At 43.2% G+C, this 25,815-nt stretch overlaps 2 protein-coding genes across 2 annotated transcripts in view; one reads left to right on the forward strand and one right to left on the reverse strand.

Moving 5' to 3' along the window:
* Positions 1–25,815, forward strand: part of rasa2 (RAS p21 protein activator 2) — a 346,877-nt gene that overhangs the window by 222,109 nt on the left and 98,953 nt on the right. The window lies entirely within an intron of this gene.
* Positions 8,485–25,411, reverse strand: baz1b (bromodomain adjacent to zinc finger domain, 1B). Its single transcript, XM_049575926.1, has 21 exons — positions 24,627–25,411; positions 22,335–22,451; positions 21,157–21,301; positions 20,665–20,857; positions 20,367–20,488; positions 19,951–20,148; positions 19,665–19,853; positions 18,231–19,551; positions 17,905–18,054; positions 17,556–17,694; positions 17,300–17,463; positions 17,057–17,180; positions 16,857–16,955; positions 16,379–16,556; positions 15,732–15,923; positions 14,023–14,170; positions 13,213–13,360; positions 11,983–12,098; positions 10,661–10,800; positions 10,462–10,568; positions 8,485–10,232 (listed from the first exon to the last, which is right to left on the reverse strand). Exons 1-21 carry the CDS (start codon positions 24,743–24,745, stop codon positions 9,512–9,514), a joined length of 4,830 nt encoding a protein of 1,609 aa, XP_049431883.1. The 5' UTR covers positions 24,746–25,411; the 3' UTR covers positions 8,485–9,511.

Here is a 25,815-nt window from a genome sequence, read left to right on the forward strand (position 1 = left end):
AACATGTTTTGAAACCTATGTTTAGCCGATGTTAGCATGAAGCTACATATAGCAGTGCAGGTTTCGTAGGGTAAACACTTTCAGTAGCGTGCCTGGAGCTGATGACCATGTAAAGAAATCGGCTTGCAGCCAAAGCAGAATAAAACATTGGCAACAGAGTATTCAGAACAGGTTAAAGTCTGAGATTAGTGTTACATATGTTCAGCTCATTATAAGAAACAGTTACCAAATTTAATATGGACATCTGGTATTGTAAAATTATATATATGACAGAAAATAAGGAAAAGCATAAATGGTCCCCATTATGGTTTTTCTTTAATTTGTCATCCATCCTTATCTATAACTGTGAATAATACTGAAATTAAAGATTAACTATCACCAGGCTGAAAAGCAGTGTTTCATTGACCTCTCAGGTAGAAACTTTTTCACCTCCAACCACACCAGTCAGTAATGCTGGGTGCTTTGCTGCACCTATAACCACACCCATCACTGATGTCACAGTGTGCTGACACACCCTGTGGTACACCTCTACATCAGTGCAGCAAGCCGAGAAGTTAAAACACTGGAGTTCAACAAAAACAAGATTTTAAATCGCTGTTTGCGTAAACAAACAAAAGCTATAAAATACCAAAGATATTATCTTTATAATAATGGTAGTTAGAGAAGATTTAAGACAGCAGGAAGGAGGACATTGAGGTGATGTAATGGTTTTAGCACAAATAAAATGCAGCTTCAGCTAACTCAGTCAATGATATCAGAGAATTAAAATCAACTAGGTACTGCATAAAGAGACAAGAAAGGAAAAAGGAAATAACGATGTAATTGAATGTAAAATGACAAAAATAAAAGAGATGTTAAATCAAATTCATGAATCATTTCATGAATAATTGAAACACTGTGTGTCATTCAGTATTTCCATAAATGAGTATTACACTGTTGAGCAGTAAACCCAAACCCCGCCACATTTACTGCTTCACCTGTCCTTTAATGTGGTCACAGTCATGTCACTTCACAGACGTGCAGTACATCATGTCTGCTGGAATGAGAGTGAGAAACACACTTGTTCGCTCCTTGCCAGATGCCCTCTGCACTGACTTGGACCTGGGATAAATATTTGCAGGGTGGGCTGCTCCGCTCTGGTGTCACACACACACACACACACACACACACACACACACACACACACACACACACACACATTGGGGATGACTCGGTCATACACTGCGGCTGTCAGTTTGCTCAGGGTTCAAAGATTAGCTTGCGTATGGCCAGTATTTGCTTGTTAAAGAGTGAGAGCACCTGCTGCTGCTTCAACCTGTCAGATCAGACTTTGTGGAGAAATAGAGAAGGGAACATAAAACCTAATAACTGGATGATATATGGTCAAACCACACCCAGCTCCTATGACAAGAACTCACACACACAGGCAATGCAACAAGCTGTGAACACAACACTGACATATTATCACTATTCAAGTTCATTTGATGGACATGTTGGCAAACAGTCGCTTGTTTACTCATCCAGCAGTTATGGCGCAACATTATCATTCATTTGTAGCTGTGTTTGTGTCCACTTGATAAATGTTAGTCCAATATTCACTCTCTTTTTGCTTTGTTTTTGGTCTCTACCAAGTGGCTACCAAGGCTGAAAAATGACACCAGCGTGGAAGTGCCAAAAACTGCAGTTCCTCTAATGGCCACTTGAGGGTGGCCCTAAAACAGAGTAAATCTCCACAGACCCCCATGTTACAATGCCCAAATTTACAGCAGAAATAAACATGTTTACAGCCTGATACAAACAACGGTTTTGGTCTATAGCTAATTTCTGCATCCATGACAAATGTACAGGGGGTACATTTTTTTATAACTCACCTGTTTACATTTTATTAAGGCCCAAAGTTGAGTGACAAGTCATCTGTAAGGTGTAGGTAGTCTTCCACAGCTTCAACCTCTTATCCAAATATGGTCACTTCTGGCTCCAAAAAAACCCAACAAGATGGCAAAGCCAAAATGCCGAACTCAAGGCTTCAAAACGGCAGTCCACAAACCAATGGATGATGTCACAGTTGATAGTCTCTACGAAGCAGCAACCTCAGGGGCTGTAAAATGAAGCAGAAGTGCAAAAACACTGCAGTTCCTATAATGGACACTTGAGGCTGGCTCTTAAAGCGAGATTTAAAAAGCAGCAAGTAGCAGTCAGCAGCTAACTCAAAGAACAGCAGCCAAAAATGCTCAGAAACTGAGGAGACAATGAGGTTCAGGAGCACCTTACTTAACCTAGATCAGTGGACGAGATCAACCCCCATATAACAGAGGCGGTAAGTGATTATTAATGCCATGTTATGCCATTGTTGTTGTTTAGAATATGCTATAGGCTATATTTAAGTGGCAACCTCCACAGCTTTTTTGTGCCAAAAAACTGCAGTTCCCCCAATGGCCACTTGAGGCTGGCTTCAAAATGGAGTCAATCCCAATAGGACCCCATGTTAACATGCCAAACCTTACAGCAGAAATGTTCACAGTCTGATAAAAAAAAACAAAAAAAAAAAAAAAAACAGTTCTGCTCAGTCTCTATTTCCCCATGCATTACAACTGTATAGGGGGTTAATTTTTATATTACTCACCTATTTAAGTGTTGTTGTTTTTTAAGTAGCAGACAACCACTATTTGCTATGTAAGTTTGTTGTGCAGTCATGTGTGCATGTTAGTGTAAATGGCTAGCTAATCAGTGTGTCAGGGTTTGAATGTGATGTTCTGTTTCCTGTTTTATTTTGAAAGTGTTTGTCTCCCCATGTCCTGTCAAGTTTTCCGCCGCCCTAATTGTCTGATTGCTTTCACCTGTGTCTCGTTATCACCCCTGTCAGACTGTATATAAGTCTGTGTCTTCCCTTTGTTCTCTGTTTGATTGTCCTGTCCTTCGTGTGAGCTTTCCGGCATTCTTTCAAGTGTATGTTCCTTGTGAGATTCACTTTTTTTCGTATTCAGACCAGTGAGTTTTTGCCTGTTGAGTTGGTTACCTCTGCTGGGCTGACTGCCTTTCGTGTACTGACCCGAACTGTATTAAAAACCCTGAACTTTGGATTTTGTCTCAGTCTGCATTTGTGAGTCCACCATTGTGTCTGATGCAATGCTGCTTTGCTCTGTGCTGATATGGTGGTAACCAATGATACTCCCCTAGTAGCACTGTTTATTGAGTTAGCACCATTAGCTGACTTCATGATGACGACCGTATCCAGACAACTCATATGCTTTCCCTTAGACCCCCTTTAAAGTTACGTACAATCAAGGGTGTGGCCGCTTCGAGTGACAGGCTTTCTGTGGATAGTGTCCTCAGGCTCTCAGTCAACCCTCTTGTTCAGATATGATCCCTTCTGCTCCAAAAATCCAAGATGGCCACAGCCAAAATGCCGAACTCAAGGATTCAAAACAGGAGTCCACACACCAATGGGTGACATCACGGCAGCTACGTCCCTTATCTTAAACAGTGTATGGCCCAGTAAGTGCTGAACGCAAAGCATTGCAGGCAGTTGGTCACGAAGTATTGGACAAAATCAATCAAACCTGATGATTGCACTTAAAGAAAAGTAAAATAATTTGGCCAAAATTATTAAAATTTAGCTCAAGAGGGGCATGACTGTCATGGCAAACCATCCACTAGCTGTCAAGACACTCAAAACCACAAACATGACCTTCATTGGTTGCAGTGAAAGTCCCTAAAACCATGCTGCTAGCATTGCTATAAATAAGTAACTCTGCATATAGGACTCTATAAAACATGACGAAATGTCTGCACAAAAATTGCACTAAAGGGAGCTACAGTGTGCTGACGTTACTTCATGTTTTATTGCTGTCTTCAGCACCTGCCTTAAATGGACTTTGGATGTGCAGGACAACTATGCATTTTATGTAGGAATCTTTCCCATCATGTAACTGTATTTAAACTATTTCTGAGCCTCTCAGTTTTGTTACCCATAAAAACTCCAGAGCGCCTCTCATGCAGTATGGCAGCATGTGCAGTCATTGATTTCTTTTACCTCAACAGGGAGTAAAAGTTGGGTGATTAATGCATGTCTCAACCATATTTCACTGCGTAGGATGCTCCGTGTGAGGAATGAACAATACTTGCAACATGTTTCATTAGTCTGGAAAGACCCTGATAGATCCACCAGACTCCTAGAAGTTCATATATCACAACTTTATTCAAGTTAACAACAAGTTCTTGAATGCTAAAGAGGCTAGAGTTCATTAAAAGTTCACTCAAATCATGTGAGTGAGTTCATTTTGGTACATAACAATGTTAAGTTGGTTTTGGCTCCTTTTCCCAAAACAGCCAGTCACCAAAACAGGCTGTCACAGCGATTCAGTCAGCATTAAGTCTCAGAAATAACATCAAAACAGACAAAAAGCTGCGATTTCCCTCCAACGCCTCGGGGCTTGTAACTCATAATGTCCTCAATCTGCCATTAACTTCGTTTCTTGTGGGTCAAGATCACGGACCTGCACACACTTTCTTCTTTTATGGCTCCAAATGCTGAAGTTAAAGATTTCTGGGAAAGACAGAGAGAAATGCCATTTTCATTTTAAAAATGAGAGCTAAGGAGTTGGCGTGGAGGAAAATACTCTAAAAAATGACATGTTTTGTGGATAATAAAACAAAGTGAAACATCATTTTAGGTTTATTATAGCTGAATGCAGCTGCCGCCGTGCTTGAGCGGTCACTAATCAAGTGCTACGTTTCCACTGACTTCACACCTCTGACCTTTACTCTGATCCATCTTAGCCTCTACACCTGTTGCCAAATTACAGATGGCTCAGAGGCTGTCAGCACTTCAGCAGATATTTCACGAGATCCTCCTTGCACTCTCCTCTGCTCCATACATCATGGACACACTCTTATCATGGGTATGTAACTATGGGACTTTCCAGTAGTCATCACCGCTGCCAGATATTACCTGTACGAGCACATTTTTGTGGCGAGAGCTCCGTGTGAAACGGGCTCGGACCACTGAGAGCAGCAAAGTCGTTATTTTGGTCCATAAACAACCTCGAAGCCACATTCAATGGCAGTCTAGACACTGTAATAGCCTTGTGTAAATATCTAAGGTTTCACGTGTCCACAGCGTTCTGCTGGCCAAACATGACATGGTTTGTACTGCTTTAGATTTTGTGTTTCTGCTGGTCAACTGGATAAAACAAGGCTATTAATATTGCACCTTACAGGTCAGTTTAGGTGAATTACAAAGCATGAATGTGGAATACAGCCAAACATATCCATTTTAAAGGGACAGTTCACCCTTAAATCAAAAATACATATTTTTCCTCTTATCTCTCCTGCTGTTTATCAAACTTGATTGTTTTGGTGTGAGTTGTAGAGTGTTGGAGATATCGGTCATAGAGATGTCTGCCTTCTCTCTAACATAATGGAACTAGATGGGACTTGGCTTGTGATGCTTGAAATGCCAAAAAAAAAGTTGGAAAAACTTAAAAACAGTATCTCTTTCCAGAAATCATGACTAGAGGCCTGTGCTACAAAGCCAGGTCAACTCAGTCAGGAAATCGTTTTGTTATCTGACTTGATTAACCCTAACATTGGCCGTTTGGGTAAGCAGTACTGCAAAGCTGGTTATCAACTAATTCAGTCAACTCTGGGTTTTCCTATCCAGCCACGCGCACATTCATGTGAAGGAGGCGCGGCAACATCATCAGAACCATAAATGAAATAGGCTACTTCTTATGATATGAAATGAAACGGTACCGAAAATGTTTATGGCTACGAGACAATAAATGTCAGTGGTGTGGGATGTAAACAATGCGAAAACATGGACATTTTGAAAATACTATCCAAAAAGTCACCATCAGCTGACTCTTATATTATGTGTAGGTATCACTAGGCTATATTTGGATGATGGATGATGACGAAACTGCTCTGAACATGTCACATAAAACACTTTAAAGTGATGCCAGACTGTTCCTGCTACGAAAGTAAAGGGTGGAAAAGTAGCCTAGTTAATGACTGATGAGGTCTGTCTGACCGAAATGTGGCATTTATAATAACGGGAGCCAATTAACAGTGTGTGGATTATTTTTCTAATAACATATATTTTTTTCCTAGTTCTCATCACACAGGTGTCTCATGTTATTCTGAGGTGTGGTGATGGAATCAGTGTCTCTGCGGACAAGTTAAATCCTGCTAAAATCATGTGTTTAGTGTTGTAAATGATCTCTGTGTTTGTTAGAAGCTCTGTTTAAAATGGAAATAGAGCCCTGAAACAATAAAGTGACCTACCGACTACTGACCTCCAACAAGATATAGGCTACTCTTTGTTTACCTGAGACTTAGTGATCTGATTGGTCAGAGGTCGGGGTGTTGACAGGCTGTGATCCAACACTCTGAACTTAACCTGCTCCGGAGCAGGTTAGCTGTTCAGCATAAGTTACCATGGTGATTTGTCCCAGTAAAAAGAGAACCAGCTTCATAGTGCTGAAAACCCAGAGATAACCCTTGCGTTACCTCGCTAACTCCAAATCCTGCTTCGTAGCACAGGCCTGTGGTTACTAAAAATAATCCACAAACCTTGTTCTGAGCAGTTTCAGGTAGAAACTAATTCTTTCAACTGAACTACACCAGTCAACTGTACCACTGCTCAGAGGGAAGTGAGCTCGGCTCATGCTCGTGACGTTAGCTAGATCAGTGGTGCTAGGCGAGCTAGCAGTAGATGCATGCTTCCTTCTGTGCAGTGATACGGTTAGAGGGTGTAGTTCGCTAGAAAGAAAATAGTTCTGACATAAAACTGCTCACAACAAGGTCTATCTTGAGATTATCTTGAGTAACCGGGTCATGATTTCTGGAAAGAGACATTGCTGTTGAGTTTTTCAAATGTATTTTATTGGCGCTTTGAGCACCACAAGCCGAGTCCCACCTAGTTCCATTATATTTCAGAGAAGGCAGACAACTTTACCAACACCATCTCCAACACTCAGCAACTCACACTGAACCAATGTAGACTGATAAATAGCACTACAGGCAAGAGGCAAAATATGTAGTTTTGATTTGGGGGTGAACTGTCCCTTTAAGCTTTACCTTTTCCAATAAAAATGTTTTCATGGAACAGTTGAAGTCCAAGTTGCTCATCGTTCTCTGCGAATAATGAACCCATCTATCATAAATGTCTCCTCTGGCTCTGACACACATATTTAAAAGGAGACTTGGCTTCTATTTGAAGATGCAGATGTTTCTGAGAAAAGACACACCACAGCGTAAAGACAACTGTTTGATATTTTATTAAAAAGTAAAATTAGACATCAGTCGGTGGTCACCGCTAACCCATTTTCCTCCCCAATCGTCGTCTTATCACAAGGTTTTACAGATGGCAGTGATGTCTGTCTGTCTGACCGGGGCACGCTCATCAGCTCAACGCAAATAACACAGGGAGAACTACGGTCTTCGTCCATAGCCTTTATTGGAAATTCTTTACATGTGAATCCTCTGCACCTGCCCAAACCCAGCTTTAGAGACTATAAATATATATATAAAAAAAGGAAGTGTAAAAGACTTTGCAGTTCCTCCAAGAACAAAGAAAGCATTTACAGTCAGGTCTCGACTTGTGAGGGGCAGTCACCTTTTTGTCCGTTTGTTGAAATGTCAAATAATTGCAAAAGTGGTTTTAACAACTGACCATGTCAGGAACAAAGCCGAATTTAAACAAAAATAATAAAAGGGGGGGAAAACAATCAGTGGCCAAATGAAATCAGGAAGGTCTTGAGATGATAACAGCACTAGAAAAAACACTGGAGCACAGCACAGCACAGTACAGACAGAAGAGGGCAAACCAACCACTGCCTCATCAGTATATATATGTATACATATACATCGCTGGCAAACCTTGCCACAAACTACAGAAACTTAAGCACATTCAAAAGGTTTTTGTTTCATTGTGTCTGATTCAAAAATGTCATCGATTAGCTGCAGTAGTGTTCCTGCCCCGTGTCACAAACACACCAGCACTATGAAGCTCCCCCTGTCCTTTGATGATCAGTACGCACAGAAAGCAGAGTTACAGCAGTCCAGCACTGACACTGACTGATTTTGGGAACTACTGGGACAAATAATCAGAGTGCAGGAGCAGAGCACCACCTGGTGGCTGAACCAGGACATGCAGGGAAACCTTCATTTGCCTCTCAAGAGCCGCGTCACCCACTTTGTGTCACTGAATCCATTTAAATCTGTGACTTCAGGGTTACAAAATGTACAAGTGACTAATTCAACTATTTCTGCTGCGACAATAAAAAGTAAAAACAAGTTTTGACATGTTCTCTGTATCGACTAGGAGAGCCCTGGTTCAACCTTGCCATTTATTTGATGTGATTAAGATCAACAGGTTTATCATTTACAATACCAAATAAAATGTGCAAAATATATCAAATATTCAAAAATGCCCATTTTTCTTAACAAACGTCACATTTGTTGTTTTTAAACACTGTTTACAAATATTTTTTTTTTTTTTTTTTTTTCAATAAATTCTGGTCCTGCAGCTGCTGGCATTAACAGGTGCACTTTACACAGGAGGAGTGCAAACTGACGGAGCATTGAGGTACCGGTTCGTTTAAAGTGGCAGGGCACTGCAGAGAAGGAAAAGGCTGGTCGGATCTACACGCCAAGAGCAAGATGCCGAGTCGGGTCCCGGCTTTTGAACACATCTTGGCACCAAGAGCTGAGATGAAACTTGTGTTTTAGCACTGAAGTGATGCGACTACGTCTGTGATCTGCAGTCTCGACTCGGCTTTTGACAACAAATCTGCACCTGGGCTAGAAAAACATACATACTAACACTAGTGAGAATCCTATCATGTTCATCTATAGAGTTGCATTTGACCAAAGGTGGTGTCAAGATGCTTGGTAGGAAGAGTGATTTACAGGTGACGGGAAAAGTTCATCATCAGCCGAGAAAGATTTTCCAGAGGGTTTCGGCTGCGTGGACACCATGTCTCTGACAAAGAAGTACTAAACACCATGACTTGTAACAAAGACGTGGGTGGGACAAACACTTTACAGATAGACACCCCAGTAAAGTGATGGCTGGACTACAAGTGTCAAGAGTGAAGAAAGATCTCTGATTACACTGGTGTTTGAGAAAGCAGTTCACAGGACAACATTTTAAGTCAGATTACAAGTGTGTATGAGGTTGTTAACGAATCAGTCTTAAGAGCTACAAGGACCTGTCAGTCATCTCAAATGTCTAATTTTTCTTGGTTGGGGAAAATAAACATCACCAATATTAAACAAGATACAAATATAAATCAGTTTTCTTTTGTCGTTTTCCAAAATATGAACAGAAATTCAATAAACACAAAAACAAAGTCCTTCTGAGGATTAAGTCCCGCTGGCTGTGAGGAGGAAGAGGAGGAGGAGGAGGTGGAGGAGACGGGCTCTTGATCGTTTTCAGAGGAGCGGGACAGAAATTTTTAAAGCAAAGAGAGACGACAAAAACAAAAACAAAAAAGCACCCTGGACTTCACGAGCGTTTCTGTCTTTTGGAATGTCGCTGCTGGCTGGACCGGTCCTCGTCGCTGCTTGCTCCCCCGGCGTCGCCCTGGCCCCCCCGCTGACGAGTTCTCCGTGTGTCCCGCTCGCCATCGCTATCCTGCTCCCTGTAATCCTTCCTGCCTGAGGTTGCAGAGGTCCGCTTACTTCTCCTCCTGCCATCATCATCATCCTCCTCCTCTTCCTCCTCCTCCTCATCATCCTCGTCCTCCTCCTCCTCGTCCTCCTCGCCACTCTCGCTCTCCTCGTCCCCCCGTCCCCGAGCATTTCGGGTTTTCTTCCTGTTTGATTTGCCATTCTGCATCTTCTTCTTAGGTTCCTCTTCCTCTTCTTCATCCTCCTCTTCGTCTTCATTTTCTTCTTCCTCCTCGTCTTCCTCCTCCTCCTCCTCAGAAGTCGCAGGGGCTTGGCTGACGCGTTTGCGCGATCGCCGGCGGAGGTAGCTGAGGCCAGGCAGCAGCTTCTGGAGCAGCTCAGTGAACGTCTGCTCTGTCTTGACCATGCAGGAGAGCACGGTGCTGCCCTGCTGGTTGTACTCCTCTGCGTTGGAGAAGACGAGCTTCATGTCTTCCAGGAAATCCTGGCCGTGACGGTAGGAGCCCTGGCTGAACTTTCCCAGCATGGTCTGGAAATCCATGGGCTGGGAGATGATGTCCAGGTAGTCCTCTGCCTCCTCGGGGGACACAGGCTCCCTGGAAGAGGAGCAGAGTGTGAGAGGAGGGCCAAACTACAGATCATAATAATTCATAATATCTAAAATCATTCAGGTAGAACGTAGCGTTGCCACAACACTGGAATTTCAAATTGAATTCATTGACTCCAGGGTGTTGACATTTGTCTCACTCATATAGTTAGTGCTGCTCCACCCTACTTAATAAACTAACTGTCCATTCAAACATAAAAATGGTGTCCTTCGCTCACCTGAAAGGCCAGCTGTAGCGGAATTTCATCAGTTTCTTGAGGATCTCCTCGCACCTCTCCAGCTCCAGCGCCTGCCTGCGCACTCCCGACAGGGAACTCTGCCGTACCTGCAAACATCGCACACGAACAATGTCTGTAGGTTTCTAAAACATAGTTTATCTCCTGTTTTACTTCTCTGTATGTCCTGATGGCGTCTTACCAGTTCATCTATGTCTGCAGGGCTGTTTGGGCCGGTCCGCTGTTTGCTGCCTTGACTGTTTGAAGACGACTGCTTCTTGGGTTTACTTTTTGAGCTTTTCTGTCGAGACGAAGACTGCTTGTTTTTCTTCCTTGGTCTCACTGTGAAGAAATACAGAGAGGTGATCAGGACAATACGAACAAGGAAGCAACAACAGTGGAAACACCAACATTCCAATGGACACTAAAAAGGCAGAGGGAAAAATCTGGAAACGATCAATTAAAATCTGACATTCTGTAATGTGTAACCAAATTTAACCCTCAACTCAAGTTTTTTTTATCCAATCATATGCTCAGTACTCCAAAACACCTTACTGTTAAAAAACATTTTTGCATATACAGTCTCACACGGACGTGTAGTGCACCTGCGCTGTTTATAGGAATTTTAATATGCTGCACGAGCTGAGCGAGAGTTCTTAAACAGATGTCTAAAGGTAGTTTTACTGTTGTTAAACGTAGTCGCCTGCGATGTCAATTCATCAAGAATTTTCTCCAATTTTGAATTCTTCGTTCACTGTGGAATTTTCTTCACAAATTTAACATAACACGGGTGAGTAAGTGATACACAAATGCTCATTTAGGGGGTCAAGTATTCCTTTAACTTTTCATGTAGCGCAGACTGCACATAGGGAATTCATATAATGAGGCTGTTGTTTGAAAGTGATGTTTATTTAACCATTTAAGCTTCTTGTTAACTTAATTTGTATCAGGCCGATCCCAGTGTGCAATGCTGCGGACTATCACAGTCTAACGCTAGAAATGAGAGCCGTGCACTGCGATCCTCTCTTGAACTATTCAGCATCAGCGCATAAAACCTCTTAATCGTTATCCTTGACATGCAGGCTTGAACTGACAGAGGGGATCATCCTGCCACATACTCCGAGTGAAGCCAGAGTGAGACATGGCTTCAAAGCAAAAGGTCCAGACCTGAGCTGTGCTACATGACAACACACAGACAATGGAGACAGGCAGAGGACAGGGGACAAATTCCCCGTCAGCATTCCTCTCATTCCCAACCTTCAGCACCAAGGACCCCTCCGTCTTCCAAAACCGAGTAGAATGAGTGACATATCTTTCTGGACGGCTCGATGAATTTATGGTTTTCTCTTTTTGGTTCACGCCACAGTGTCTTTGATGCAAAGATTCCAGTTTAAGGTTGGTGACACAAAGTCAAAAAGGACGGAAACACTTAACTTATCCTGGTTGAAACGCTAAAGGTGAACAGTCATTGAGTCGAGACGGTTTTGTGAAACCTGGGCTTAATTTTCTCTTGCTGATACTCACAGCTGTGCCCCATGGCTTTGTAGTCGTTCTCTTCCTCATCCTCTTCATCTTCGTCAGACTCCTCTTCTTCAGACTCCTCCTCATCCTCTTCTTCATCTGTGTCTTGGTTGTAGTTCCTGCAATGGAGAGAATGAATTTGAAAAATCTTTCATACAAATTACAGAGACTTAGTAGAGGCAGGATTTACTGTGGAGGTTTTGTTAAAGTAGGAAAAATACTGGCTTCATAATGTGTAGAATAATATGCTTCACTAATACTCAAGCCCTGCTCTGCCATTTTTCTTAACCTGAAATTTTGGGACTGGGGTGAGGCACAGTGATTTTAATGGAGACATGTTTCTCTATTAGGGTTGGGTGTGAAGTAACTCTGTACTTTGAGGGGTACTGGCCAAATTGCGTTGGTACTATTGAGTACTTATTCACATTAAATCAATCATTGCCAAATTCCAGTGCCTCAAAGCACACCTGAGTGAGAATGCCAGGTTCAGATAGGACGCAGAAGCACTGCAAAGCACCCCAAAGGAGGGAAGCTGCCCAAAGAACGCCAAGACTGACTCTGGGGTATTATACGGCGGACACATCGGAGCTCCACAGAGCCACCGGGTTCAGACAGGCAGCAGAAGCGCTGCGAAATGTCCTGAACCCGGGAAGCGGGCCATGGAGCGAGCCAAAACTGTCACTACAGCACCGACAGTTTCAGTCTATCTGGTCTGTTTTCTTTTTGATTTGTTTTATAGCTGCTGCTTGTGATTGTGTCTGTTGAATTATGTACTTATTAAACATACATGTCAGTTGTGTCGAAACAGTGAGCGAGAGATTCGCAGAAACACACACACGCCCACATATACACACAGACAAGCAGGCAGACAGACACACCCTTTTCTTACACTATAAGAAAAGAGCAGATGAGCAGTTGCTTGTTGACTGCAGCTTATTGAATTTTTGTTATTAGCCTACAGAAAGCGTAAAGCGCCGAGAAAAAAAGTACCACTGGGTACCAGTTTACACCAAATTTGAGGAACTAGCGCTGTTGCAGATATTGGTTTAAATGCAACTGTACACAACCCTACTTTCTATGCACACATCTAACAAGGTTTACTTTTGGCAACCCAAAGACAGACTAAATGCTACTTCTACATATTTACATGAACTATGTATAGCTTCCCCAGTGTTGTGCAGCTGCTTATATCTACAATGGAGGAAAGCGGCAAAGTGTGAGGCGGACAGTTACCTTGAGCGGGAGCCACGTCTGGCCACAGTAGGTTGGCAGGCCGGGCACAGCCACTCTCCGGCAGGAATGCGGTACAGGGCTGGTCGCAGACAGAACAAGTGGAAGGCCTTGTTGCACTCATCACAGAGGATAAGCTTCTCATCATCACCTGAAAGATCATTATTTATTAAAAGGACTGTTTCCAAAACAATTTCCTGGTTTTATCTAAAATGTATTCACTCTGCCCACATTTTTGTTCTCATAGTCTTTACTCCCTCAAAACTCAAACATCTCATGTGTTTGTGCAAGTTTTTCTCCTCATCTTACCACTACAGGTTCACCTGTTGGCCTGCGGGCCTGCTGGCTCTGTATGTAGACCTGCCTGACACAACTAGCCTGTGCTGCTCTGAGCCTGTGGCTGCGGCCCTGTCTGGACCTGGGTCTAGTCTCCATCAACTTCAGCACAAACGGCCTCGTCTGCCTGAGCACTAGACAGGAAGCAGATGGATAGTAGTGTAGCACTGCTTCACTGAAACTGCATCTCAACAATCCAACACACCTGTGAATAAGAACTGATGCTTTGTTTATGAGGAAAAAAGAAACCAGACAGGAGCCAGTCGTGGTGCTGTAGTTCTGTTTAGGAGATCTGGGGTGGTGTTATTTATCCTGTAGTTTTTATTTTAACAAAGAAAGCAATGTTACCACAAAAGTATTTCTGCGTCCATAAAGGCTCTCGCTGGCTGCAAATAACCTGTGATGCACATTTTACTTACAGCCAATTCCCTCCTCTGAGACCAAATGAGTGAGACAGCAGCTGTTAACTGTCCTTACCTTTCCTGCGACAGACTTTGCAGCGAGCGTTCTCGGCAGACATGTCCCACTTTATGCAGGCGTCCAACATTCCCAGCAGGACGTGCATGCGGGAAAAGGTCTGGGCCTCTCGGATTGCGGTCTTCCACTTCTCTACCGCCGTTGCCACCTGAGAGACAAAAAGCCCAGACTTGTTTAAACTCAGCAGAACTTTTCATGAAGACTTTTCAATGGTCGTAGCTCTGTTTGTGTATGAATATTAGTCTGTGTGTCTAATTTATGGATTTTAAAAGTATATTATTATTACTAGTGCTTCTTACCTAGAATTATGACCATAATGACTTTACTAACTGCGCAAGTCTCCCCAGCTAAAACCCCTATTTCAACAACATTAAGTGACATTATGATGGACCCTGTCACCTGTGCATATAAATATAAATATGCATTAACCAAGCTAAAAAGGCCAGAGAATGTCATGAGCAAAAGTCCCCAGTTTGCTTAACAAAGTGACAGTGTTAAAAAAAACAAGCAAAAGCAATATAGGCTATACGTTAATAGGTCAGTATTAATATTTTATTGTTCCAAGTTTTCTATTTCCACTCTGGTTTTAAAACAGTTTCTAACAAACAGAGAGATGCTTTATAACCACACTAAACACATAGCCTAATGATGATTTTACCTGCATTTTAATGGTGGAAACTTTATTTTATCCTCAGTGACAGCTGACAGTGTGGATGATTTTACACTCTGCAGCTCAGAATAACTTGAGACACCTGATAACTGGAAATAAAAACTAAAGAAATAACCCACATTGTTCATTAGCTCCCGTGATTATAAATATAACATTTCGATCAGATAGACCTCATCAGTCATTAACTACTTTTACACTCTTTGGTTCAGTAGCAGAAACAGTCTGGAATTATTTTAAAGTTCTATTACAGTATGTGATATTAAGAATGATTTCATCCTGTCATCAAACTAAATAGCGAAAAAATACTCTGTACTTAAGTCATAATAATTCTTAAATGTGCCTTAGCCTACTTTTAATATTTGTAAATTATTATTATTATAGTATAGTATGAGTTCATGATGATGATGTCGCTCCTAATTAACAACTCCGCCACTTTCACATGAGCGTGCTCATTGCTGGAAAACACAGAGATGACAGAGCGAGTTGATAACCAGCTTTGTAGTACTGGTTATCCTGGATGGGCGCTGTTACGCTCTGTGAAGCCAGCTCACCTAAAGAAAGCCTGGCTATGTTAAACGTGCATCGTAGTACAGGTCGACCGGAGGAGAGCGAGTATCAGAGCGGAGACAGTGGAGTGACGGACCGCGGGAGAGAGACAGGCAGGCGAGCAGTGACACACATCCTGCGACGAGAGTTGCTTTACCTGCGACAGCTGTTTTATTTTTATTCTCCCCTTCCTCAATGCAGTTCCATCATGTAGCGTGACAAAATAGGATTTATTATGAATCGTTAAGAGCATCTGTCAGTTAAATTATTTTTGGAAATACCTTATTTTCTATTTTAGAAAAAATATTTAGAATAGTGGTAATAGTCTGGAAACATAAATATTTTTCCATACTTTATTTTTCATTTTCCATACTTTTTAATACCTGGAAATTGATCAAATTTATTTCCATACTTTTCCATACTTGCGTAGGAACCCTGCCTGTGAGACAAATATTTCAAACTGAAAACTACCATTGCGACTCTGTTCTCTTACCCTGGCCTCTTCTGCCAGTCTCCTCTCATCATCCACCTCCTCAGCCTTGCTGCTGCTGCTTTCCTCCCCGCCTTGCTTCTTCTTCTTCTTCTGCTTGGGGGCCATGAAGCCCTGCAGGAACTTTTTGATCACGCAGGCCTGAATGGTGATGATACACTCACCGAAGTCTTTCAAGCTCTCCATGTCTTTCAACTGTGAACAGAGGATGAAACAAACAGATGAGTTACAACCACAAAGATTTGTTGACAACACAGACATACTACATGAGCTATGACATCAGTAACACAGTTTTATGATATTTCTCGTACAGCATTAATCTTGTAAACACAATTAGATTATGTATATCTGTAATATTTTAGCATATAAAGTTACAGATTGGTCCTTTGAAATGTAACCTAGTGTAACTCAAGAGTAAACATTTTAGAGCCTTGGTGTGTTGCATATCCTTTCATCTTCACTAAATCATATTTTTCCTTTCAAATGTTTCATGCCTACATCCCGACAAGGACGAAATATTTCAGATATTTCAGGTGGTGACAGAATGTTTAACACGATTGCTCAATCTGAAAGAATTCTTAGTCTTCAGTGCACACACGTTGGAAACTTCAAGGCGACTGATACTGTATGAAGCCAGACAGACTAATCACCTGATCTTCGATGTCTACGTTGTCATCCAGGTATCCGAGGCCTCCCTTCTGGAGTCGTGAGGCTACCTCCTGGATGTCACTGCGCAGGTAATTGAGCAGCTCTGCGTAGCCATCGCAGGTCCTGAGGCCCATTTTGCCCTTACGGGCCAGATGGATAGAGTGGAGGATGTCCCGATACCTGAAACAGGGAGGGACAGCTTTGTATTCAGCTTCATATTTACTCCATCACTGTTACTAAACTGTCTAGTTTAAATCAATGCTGTCTGCTTGCTCTTTTTTAAACACTATAGCTCATACTTTGTTGTAGACTGACTTTTTCATAACCTACAGGCTTGCTGCTGCACACAAAAGCAAAGCAAAAACTTTAAATAGCCTCTCTAAAAGCTAGTAACACCAGCTAATGCTTCAGCAGTGCTGCAAGGCTGGATGGCCACATGTTTGTTAAAGTAATTATCTGTTACAATGAGAGTGCACGCACCTGCTTTGTATCTTCGCCTTCAGTTCACTCTCTCTAACCCCCTGAGGATGAAGACTTTCCACCAGCTCCTCCAGCTCGGGAATGGTGTCACACACGAACCTGTGTTCAGAGGCAGGAACATTAGCATGAGAGACTGTGTGAAAGAGACAAAGATGAAACCGATCAAATGAAAGAGAGGAAGACAAACACAAAGCTCTTACCAGAGATTCTGCCCCTGATTGGGAATGGTGGTTTCTATGCAGATGTCTACTGCCGCCCCCTGCTGGGCGCCCTCACTAATAGCACCATCTATACTGCCATCGTCCTTTTCAGCTCCTGCAATTACTTATCAAAGAAATACAAAAAAACGTCACTACAAAGTTAAAAATAACAAACCAAAAATTAGACATTTTAACGTAAACACACACAATTTGATGGGGATAACTCACGCTAAGTTACTGTACCTTGTGAATCCTGAGGTGCAGCCGACTCACTGTCCTCTTCCTCTTCAACCTCGGGCTCAGCTGGTTTTTCCTCTGGTGGAGGGGTGAAGTTGTAGTCGATGCTTTCATGCACCCAGCCTTTCTCAATGTACAGACCAGGAACCACATCAGAGAAAAGCCAGTATCTGAACAAAAACACCAAGAAACCGTGGTTATAATGAAGGTACTCAAAGAAATGACATTTATTTGTGTATAGACAGTGGGGTGCAGCACTAACCTGTTATGATTTCTGTCTGTACCCAGTGGGGTCCTGCGCATGACTAGTTTGGCTTTGGTTATACCATCCTGAAAGGCCTTTTCTACAGCAGCCCTCTGTCTACGCATCCGCTCCTCCTCGGCCTCCTTCTCCATGCGCTCTTTGGGGGAATAACACAATAAGAGTGAAGTATACTGATTTGAGAATTATGAGACAAATGATATACTGGCAGTGGTTGAAATGAGAACCTAAGTACTGAGAAAACAAAATCTAAACAGGTACATTTGCAATTAAGCTTGTCAGTTTTACATTTCTTAAATAGCACATTTCAAATTGGATCATATGCTGCATTCTCTGCTACAAAGTTCACCTTTGTTCTGTCTGTCCATCTCCTCCTTCTCCTTCTTGGCCTGCATGACCATCAGCCGCCGATTCTTCACAGAGCTGATCATGTCCTCTGGCTCCACCTTTACTTCTTTTTTGCTCTCCTTCTTAGCCCCGCCCTCTTTCTTCTTCTCGCCTGTGAGCCCAAAAGAAAAAAACAGATCAATATATTGGCATCAACTTGTGACTACATTTTGGGGATGCTGATAAAAGACTAACGAAAGGCTTTAGATGATTTAGAGTATTTAATCTTATTACATTCATTCTTGCATTAAAAACTGCAGGTCAAGAACTTTGGTGATCTCCACCTACCTTTGCCCTCCATCTCTTTCCGCATCTGCCTCTCTGCCCTCTTGCGGTCATTGACCTCTTTCAGCATTGCCAGACGCTCCTTCCACACCTCAGCTGACCGTTGATGCACTGCCTCCACGTGGTCTTCAACCGAGTATGTCATGAGTATACGGTGGCACAGTGCCACCAGCAGGCTGACCTTCTCCTCAGGGCTCAGCTCAAACACCTCCGTTGTCTCCAGCCTCTCCAAGAACTCGCTGGTCACCACATCATCAAAGCCCCCCAAACCCCCAGAGTCCACGGAGCCCTGGCCGCTCTCCTCACCATGAGCATCACACGGTCGCAGGCACAACCGTGCCAGCTCCGACGCAGAGTGCATGGTAAGGGGGATCTCAGATAAGGGCATATCGAGCTCACTGTAGCCTTCAGCCAGCTCGTCTTGCAGAAGCGTCTGGAGCAGCACCACCAGAACGCGGTTCAGGTAGAGGAAGCCGGACCGCTCCCCGGCCAGTGCTTCCATCAGAGCCACTGCGGTGATAGGATACTGGTCCTCCGGCATCAGCAGCCCTGCATAGCAGTGAAGGAAGTCTACGACCATAGCCACATCACCAAACAGAGTGTTGGGCAACCCCTCAGGCATGTCTACAAGTTTAAATGCTGGCAGGGTTTTGCCGCCTTCGATCTCCTGGTCCTCGTATCTGCGTGATTGTTCACGGCGGACCAGCATCTCCTTCTCGCGTCTCTCCTTGGCCTTTTCTCGCAGCTTCTCTTTGAGTTCCTTGCGCCTTTTCTTCATCTCCTCCTGCTTTTCCTCTTCGCTCATGGCTGCCCATCGCCTCTTCTGCTCCAGTAGCTCCCAGCGTTTCTGCACCAGCTCCTTGAGCTCCGGTGGCAGCCGGCCACGATCATCTGGGGACAAGGTCTTTGCGGCCTTGGAGATGAGGGAGGACAGGGAGTTCTTTTTGTCCTCTTTGCCCTTGTTCTCCTTATAGTAACGAAGGAGGTGGAGAGCCATCGGGTGCAGTGGCTTCCCCAGTTTAGGTGTACCCATGCCAGTACTGCGGGCTCTCTTCTTAGGGCTCCCAGCAGGGGGGCTCTTAGCCAGATGCAGCAGAGTCATCTGCTTCATCTTCGGTGTCTTAGCACCAGCTTTACCCTCCTTTTTGGAAGCTTTAAGGACGTTGAGCTTCTTATCACCACTTTTTCCAGCTCTCTTTCCTTCTTTCTTCTCCCCGGACTTCCTGCCTGATTTTGGAGTGGAGGGAGCCAAGCCTTTGCCTTCTCCTTTCTTTGGTGATCCCGAATTCTTTACGTTGAGTGGGGAGCCGTTCATTTTTATTTTCTGAAACAAAACCAACAAGAGCTCATTAAACAAAGCTTTGACTTTTAAAAAGGGATAACCCATATTCATAGAGTAATACCTAACCAGGATAATGTGCGTACAAGCCAACTCACCTGCATGTGGCCCCAAATTGTCGGACTAAGGGGCGGGCCTAAAGAGTCTTTCTTCCTTTTCCTTTTCTTCTCTCCCTTCTCATTTCCTGAATCCTCTCCTGGTGTGTCCGAGGTCTTCAGCTTCTTGCTAGGTTTACCCTCTAGAGATGACAAGCTCTTACGCTTTGCGGAGGGATTCTCTGCTAAAAACTTTAGAGAAAACAAAAAAGGACTGTGAAACAAGAATGAGCAATATTTAAAAAAAAAAAAAATAACATGCAAAAACAAATCACAGTGAGTAAATTACCTTGTGTGGATCAAGAAGAAAGTCACTGAATTTGCTGGGCAGGTTAAATTTTTTCACCAGTTCGTCCTCAACCACCCACGGAGCGCTCTCTCCCATGCCCAGCCTCAGGGCATAGTGCCTGATGAAGTAGCGCATGATCTCCTTGGTTGGAGGGCGCTCCGTTCTGTAAAGACTGTCAACTGGAACGTCACTAATCACCTATGACACAAGATGGGGAGGAAGATTCAGCGTCAACTTTTTTCAAAAATGCTGTGTAGGCCTCAAAAGATCACAAACCACACATGGGATTTTGAGAAACCGGGTGCAGACCAAGGCACCAAATATCATTAATCATAGCAAAGAAGAGTAAGTCTTTTTTTGAAGAAGATAAAGATGTTACGACACTTTTTTTTGACTGCTGACAACAGGATACGAACCTTATCCTCATTGATGAGCTTCACGTCGTACTTATGAGGAAGGAATTTGGGCATCACCCATCTCTTCTTCTCTTCCTTCATGGCAGTGGAAAGTTTCCTTGGTGAACGTCGTGCTCTGTCACCTGATAGGAAATCAAATAATATCGTGTGGAAAAAATATGAGACTCTTTCCCCCCCAAACATACAGATAAAAGCGGTTGAAATTTAAATGGAAATAACTGAGAGCTGGTACCATTTAAACATTCTGAGCCTACAAACAATAATTACACCATTACTATGTGCGCCGACTGGTACTCACTGAGACTCTCCCTCCTGTTCTCTTCTTCTCGTGGAGGAGGTTCCTTCCTCTGGTTCTCCTGACTTGCGTTCTCCTTGTCGCTGGATGGAGAGTCGCAGGCACCTTCAAGCTTCTTCTCTCCTGTCTCCCCTTCTGGGTTTTCTAGGGGATGGACCTTCACCACCTTCACTTGCAAAGTTTTGTCCTTCCCCACCTGAGGTGCAAAAGTCAAGAGAAAGTTTTTAATTAAACACCTGCTTACCTCTGCACTACCACAGATCATGGGTATCGTTTAGATTTTAAATTAGCATAAAGTCATATTAGACTTGGTGATGTAAGTGTGATCGTAAAGAGTGATTATAATTTCCTAACACATTTTACAAGAACCGAAACCAACTGCTGCGTAGGAGGCCAAGTGTGAATCTAAATATGTAAATAAGCTTTGATAAACAAGCCGCAATAATTTAAAGTGTCTAATATGTTACGTTTAGAAAGTAAAGACGTCAAACTGACCAGGAAGTCACACTCTTCATCCACAGCGTACTTGGTGAGGATTTCCACCCAGGCCATTTCAACCAGTTTGTCTAGAGACACTGTGTTGTGGTGGACCATCTCCAGGACCGGCTTCTCAAACCACTGGGGATACTCCTCCTGAAGCCTGCACACAGAAAATGATCAGCCGTTAGGACTGCAAAGTTTTAACAATATATAAAGATAAAGTATAATTTAGTTTGTGTCTTGCAATCCCATCATTAGCATGCTCCACTTTATTCAGTATAGAGTGAGACACTGGATTTAATGTCCTGATGCTCAGCAAACAAGGTCATTAACACATCAGACATATATTAAATTTGTTCATGGGTGTCATGCACTCTATTCACAACATAATTTCCGTCTCATTGTTTGGATTTCTGCGATGCATTCGTCACTGGGAGCCGAGCATTACATAACAGGGCAACAAAGGGATGAGAGTGACCAGTAGGGGGAGTAAAATCTCTTGGCTGTTATAATTAGACAGGGCTTAAATACAGCCTGTGATCCTGAGCGGCATGAGCTCTGGGCAGCTGAGCAATGCTCTGTCCTGTCTTTGCTGTGACATCTCCGTGGGCCACATATATAGTTGGGTTCACCTTCCTCTGACTGACAGCACGTATACACACACAGTATATGTAAACCCAGGTGGTGATAAGCGGGCTGACAATGATCAACTGAGCTATTCTGCATCTTTTATGACTATGCTCTTCACTTCTACAGACCAGGATAAAGGAACTCTCACCAGGCTATTGCAGATTCAAGGATGACTCAATCACACACCCTCTAAATAGAATGAGAGGAGGAGCGCCAGATTTATCCAATCATGGCAAAGCAGCAAGCCTTGTGACCTTCACTGGGAGAGTACAGCTCCTACGTGACACTCCTGAGCTGCTGTTAGAGAGGCTAATCTGCAGTTTTAGTCATCTAAATAATGACTAGTGGTATATATATTTACACATTAATGTGAACGAGAGCTTTACTGGACATCTGAATGCAAAGCACTGCCATCCTCTCAAATGTACCTGTGTATTCTTCACAGAACTTTCACAACAGCTTATCCATAGAGACCGTGGACTGTAATTAGACAGACCTATGGCTCTTATTTCACAAGTTGGATAAAATGCTGTCCATGCACAAACTCTGGATGTCATACTCACAGCTCTGTAACTTCTTGTTCCTCCTCCCATGCTTCTTTGTGTGTGAGCTGGCTGCTTCCAGTGCTTTTGCATGTCCAGATGCGCTCGCTGTACCTCTTCAAGCGTGCCTCATACTCTCTGTAGGCATTTTGTCAAGGAAATTACAACTGTCACATGCAAACAGTTTGTCCATGTTGTGCTTACTAATTACAAGACAAACATGGTCCATGGAGAAATTAATGGCACTGATGTCAGTGATGTAAAGAGAGGCTCAGGCCAACAAAATCTTAATCTGTGGTTATACTCCAAGAAACAAAAAAGTCTGCACGTGGTGCCTTAACGATGCAAATCTTGAAAAGGAAAGGGGCGATGGGGAAGAATAATGATGGCGAGGGGGGCTGGAAAACAGTCCTGGCTACTTAAGATGAACAAAGATTCTGTGGAATAACTTAGAGGGAAACTACAGCCATTTTAAAATTCATGTTATACCTATGGTCTAAGACAGTGGTTCCCAACTGGTGGGTCGCTGTCCAAAAACGGGTCGCAGGCTTATTCTATATGGACCGCGAGTGACTCACAAACATGTACACGCTTTATTCTTAAGTAAAGTGAATTTCCAGCACAGAACTTTAAAGTTCAAGTGCGACTCCTGCTGTAGAGTGTGTGACTATTGGCCAGTTACTCAACACAGACGGCAAACTACCTCAACAACATGGCGAAGCAAGTATGACACTGAATGTATGAAACTTTAGGACCTCAAACTAACGACTAAGGAGAAATCTGGACCCCGTGGCAGGACCAGTTGGGAACCACTAGTCTAAGATAGTCTAATAAAAATCAATTAACATGAGCAACTCTTTCCCAACTCCAAAAACCAGAGTGGTAAAACTCAAATTTGTGATGTCATAGGGTATAAAGTCTATTGCTGCTCCATTTACAATGAATTGGGAAAGATGTTATCGATGACCACACCCAGGGAAATGTTTCGAGTCCATAGGTGCACTTTATGTTTCACAACTGAGAACAGTATATTAGAATAAAGCTCATTTGGAGCCTTATTTCATGGGTCCACGAAATAAGGCTCACATTCATTGTCTATGGAACAGCTCCAGATTTTATACCTTATGACATCACAAGTTTAAGACTTACCTCTCATTTGAGAGTAGCTCATATTCACACTTACTGAACTTTCTAGGCCACTGACTTGACATATTGGAAATCTGAATTTAGGTGGAGTTTAGCACACTTCTGAGGGTTGCTGATGAGAATTAAAAGTTTGACTGTTTCCTCTGATCACTGTAAAACTACAACAATTAAGTGAACCACATCTACAAAGCCAACTCTCTGTTACTATAACTGTGATGGCGGGGAAAGGTAGATGGGAGGCCTGTGCCTCAAACAGCCGCTGATGGGATGACAGTCAGAAGTTAAAGTGTACAGACAATCAGTCAAGTGAATTAACACAGCTCTATCACTGTAGGAATCCAAATCTACTTGAACTTATTACTTAAGCTGCCATAAAAAGACCTAAAGTCCACTTTCCGCCCTACGTGTGTCACACTGAGCTGTCATAATTTTGCTGACAGTTACGGACGTTAAAAGTTTTCACATTAACACCAAAACAAGTGGTTAAAGCTACCTGACTAACACAACAGAGTCATGCTATCTACACAAAAATGTTGCCTTAAATCAATAAACAGTACTAAGTCAACAGTTGTGTCCTCTTGGCAACTCAAAAACACAAATGCACCGGTAGCATTAGCTAAAGCTAGCTAACTCCAAAGAGGCTAACGTTAACTGCTAACTAACCAGCCGAGCAACATCCTCAGCCCGTACAGGCAGACGGCTATTGTGACATAATAGGATACCTAACGTTAGCGGCTTGCTAGCTAACCCTGCTAGCATTGGTAGCTGACAGCGGGGCCGTGGAAGCTGAAAGTGAAAGGACGGCTTTTTAGCAGCTCTTTATATTTAACTAAGCATGTGACTTGTTTTATATGCTACATAAAGTGTAGTTGTTTTGCTTATCGAGTTAGCCAGCTAGCTACAATGAGCTGGTTAGCAGAGCGGTTGGAACGCTAGCTAGCTAGCAAGCCTGTCATCCAGAGTACACTGTGTACATGCGGGGGAAAAATAAATGGGGATGAAAATGTCAGGTAACATCAAAATAGGTACGTTAGGCATCTCTACAGTCCTGTGCATGTGACTATGTAGGCAACAATTTAAGGTAACCAGGAAGACAAAGCCACTTATACAGCATGCCGGCTGGCTCGACAAATCGAGACTGAGCATCAGCATCATGTTGAAGGATACTCTTTGTTCCTGAAGGCCTCCTTGGTGTGCTCGATGATGTAGACCTCCTCTCCCGGGCCTGGTGGCTCGGTTAGCGGCTTAGCCAGTGGGTAGGGTTTCCGGCCTAAAAGCGGTGCCATTGCAAATCCAAAGATGGCACGGGTGCCAGTAGTAAAATCAAATATTCTAGCAACAAACTAGCACAGTAATATACAATAATATGTCCTTAGCATGTATGCAAGTGACCCGAAATATCTTAGCACGTCTCACGTTACCGCCGGCAGGCCCGGCACTCAACGTGTAGAAGCTAAGTTAGCCGACTAGCTAGCAGGCTGGATTGCTATCTCGTTGCAAAACAATAACAGTGCGCTTCTTGCCACCAGCCTCATCGCATCCTTCTTCTCTCATCTAGCAGCAGTGCCATGCTGGTTTCACGCGACGTCTTGGATGTTAAACAGGTTGCCGGACTTGTCTCTCGGTGTAGTTAGTAAACTTTTAGCTCCTCCGGATGAACATGAAAGGATGCAAACCCACACCGAAATCAAACTCGCGGCAACAGCCAAAGCTCAGTTCAGCGGGAGGTCTGGCGCGCTGTACAATCCCAAGTCTTTGCAAACTAGGCCTGTTCTCACTTCATCAGTTGTGCTCGCTGCATGTTCGCACTGTCGGAGCTTCTTAGTATCAGATGACAGAATAAGCAAGTGTTAAGAAAAAGTAACGTGGATCAATCAAGAGGTTAATTCCTGTCGAAATGGCGGGAGTTTCTAGTCCACCGGCACAATTCCGTACACCCTCGGAACTCCGTTTCCCCGGCAGCAAGCAGCGTCGCAAGCATGTCCCGCCTCCTCTTGACATTCATTGGCTCCTTCTGGAACGCGCCTTCATCAAATTGTTCTAACACAGTCTCTCATTGGTTGATGTGGCCTGTCTATTGCCAACTGGATCAGCCCCTTCAAGTAAACCACGCCCATACTGAATATAAATGAGAGGCTAGAGGTCAGCTGATGACAAGATTATATGATCTATTTAACTCATTAATATTAAAATACATTTAAATATTTGGTATGTAGGACATTTGTTTAAACTGCAGTGGCATTCATTCCTCAATGAATCATCAAATGAATGTCATGCCCATTGTCTGGGCTCCATTTTGAACAGGTCTGATTAAACAATAGGCCCTGCCTTTATGATACAATACAGTACAGTACTG

Source organism: Epinephelus fuscoguttatus, linkage group LG5, assembly GCF_011397635.1.
Source record: "Epinephelus fuscoguttatus linkage group LG5, E.fuscoguttatus.final_Chr_v1".
NCBI lineage: Eukaryota > Metazoa > Chordata > Actinopteri > Perciformes > Serranidae > Epinephelus > Epinephelus fuscoguttatus.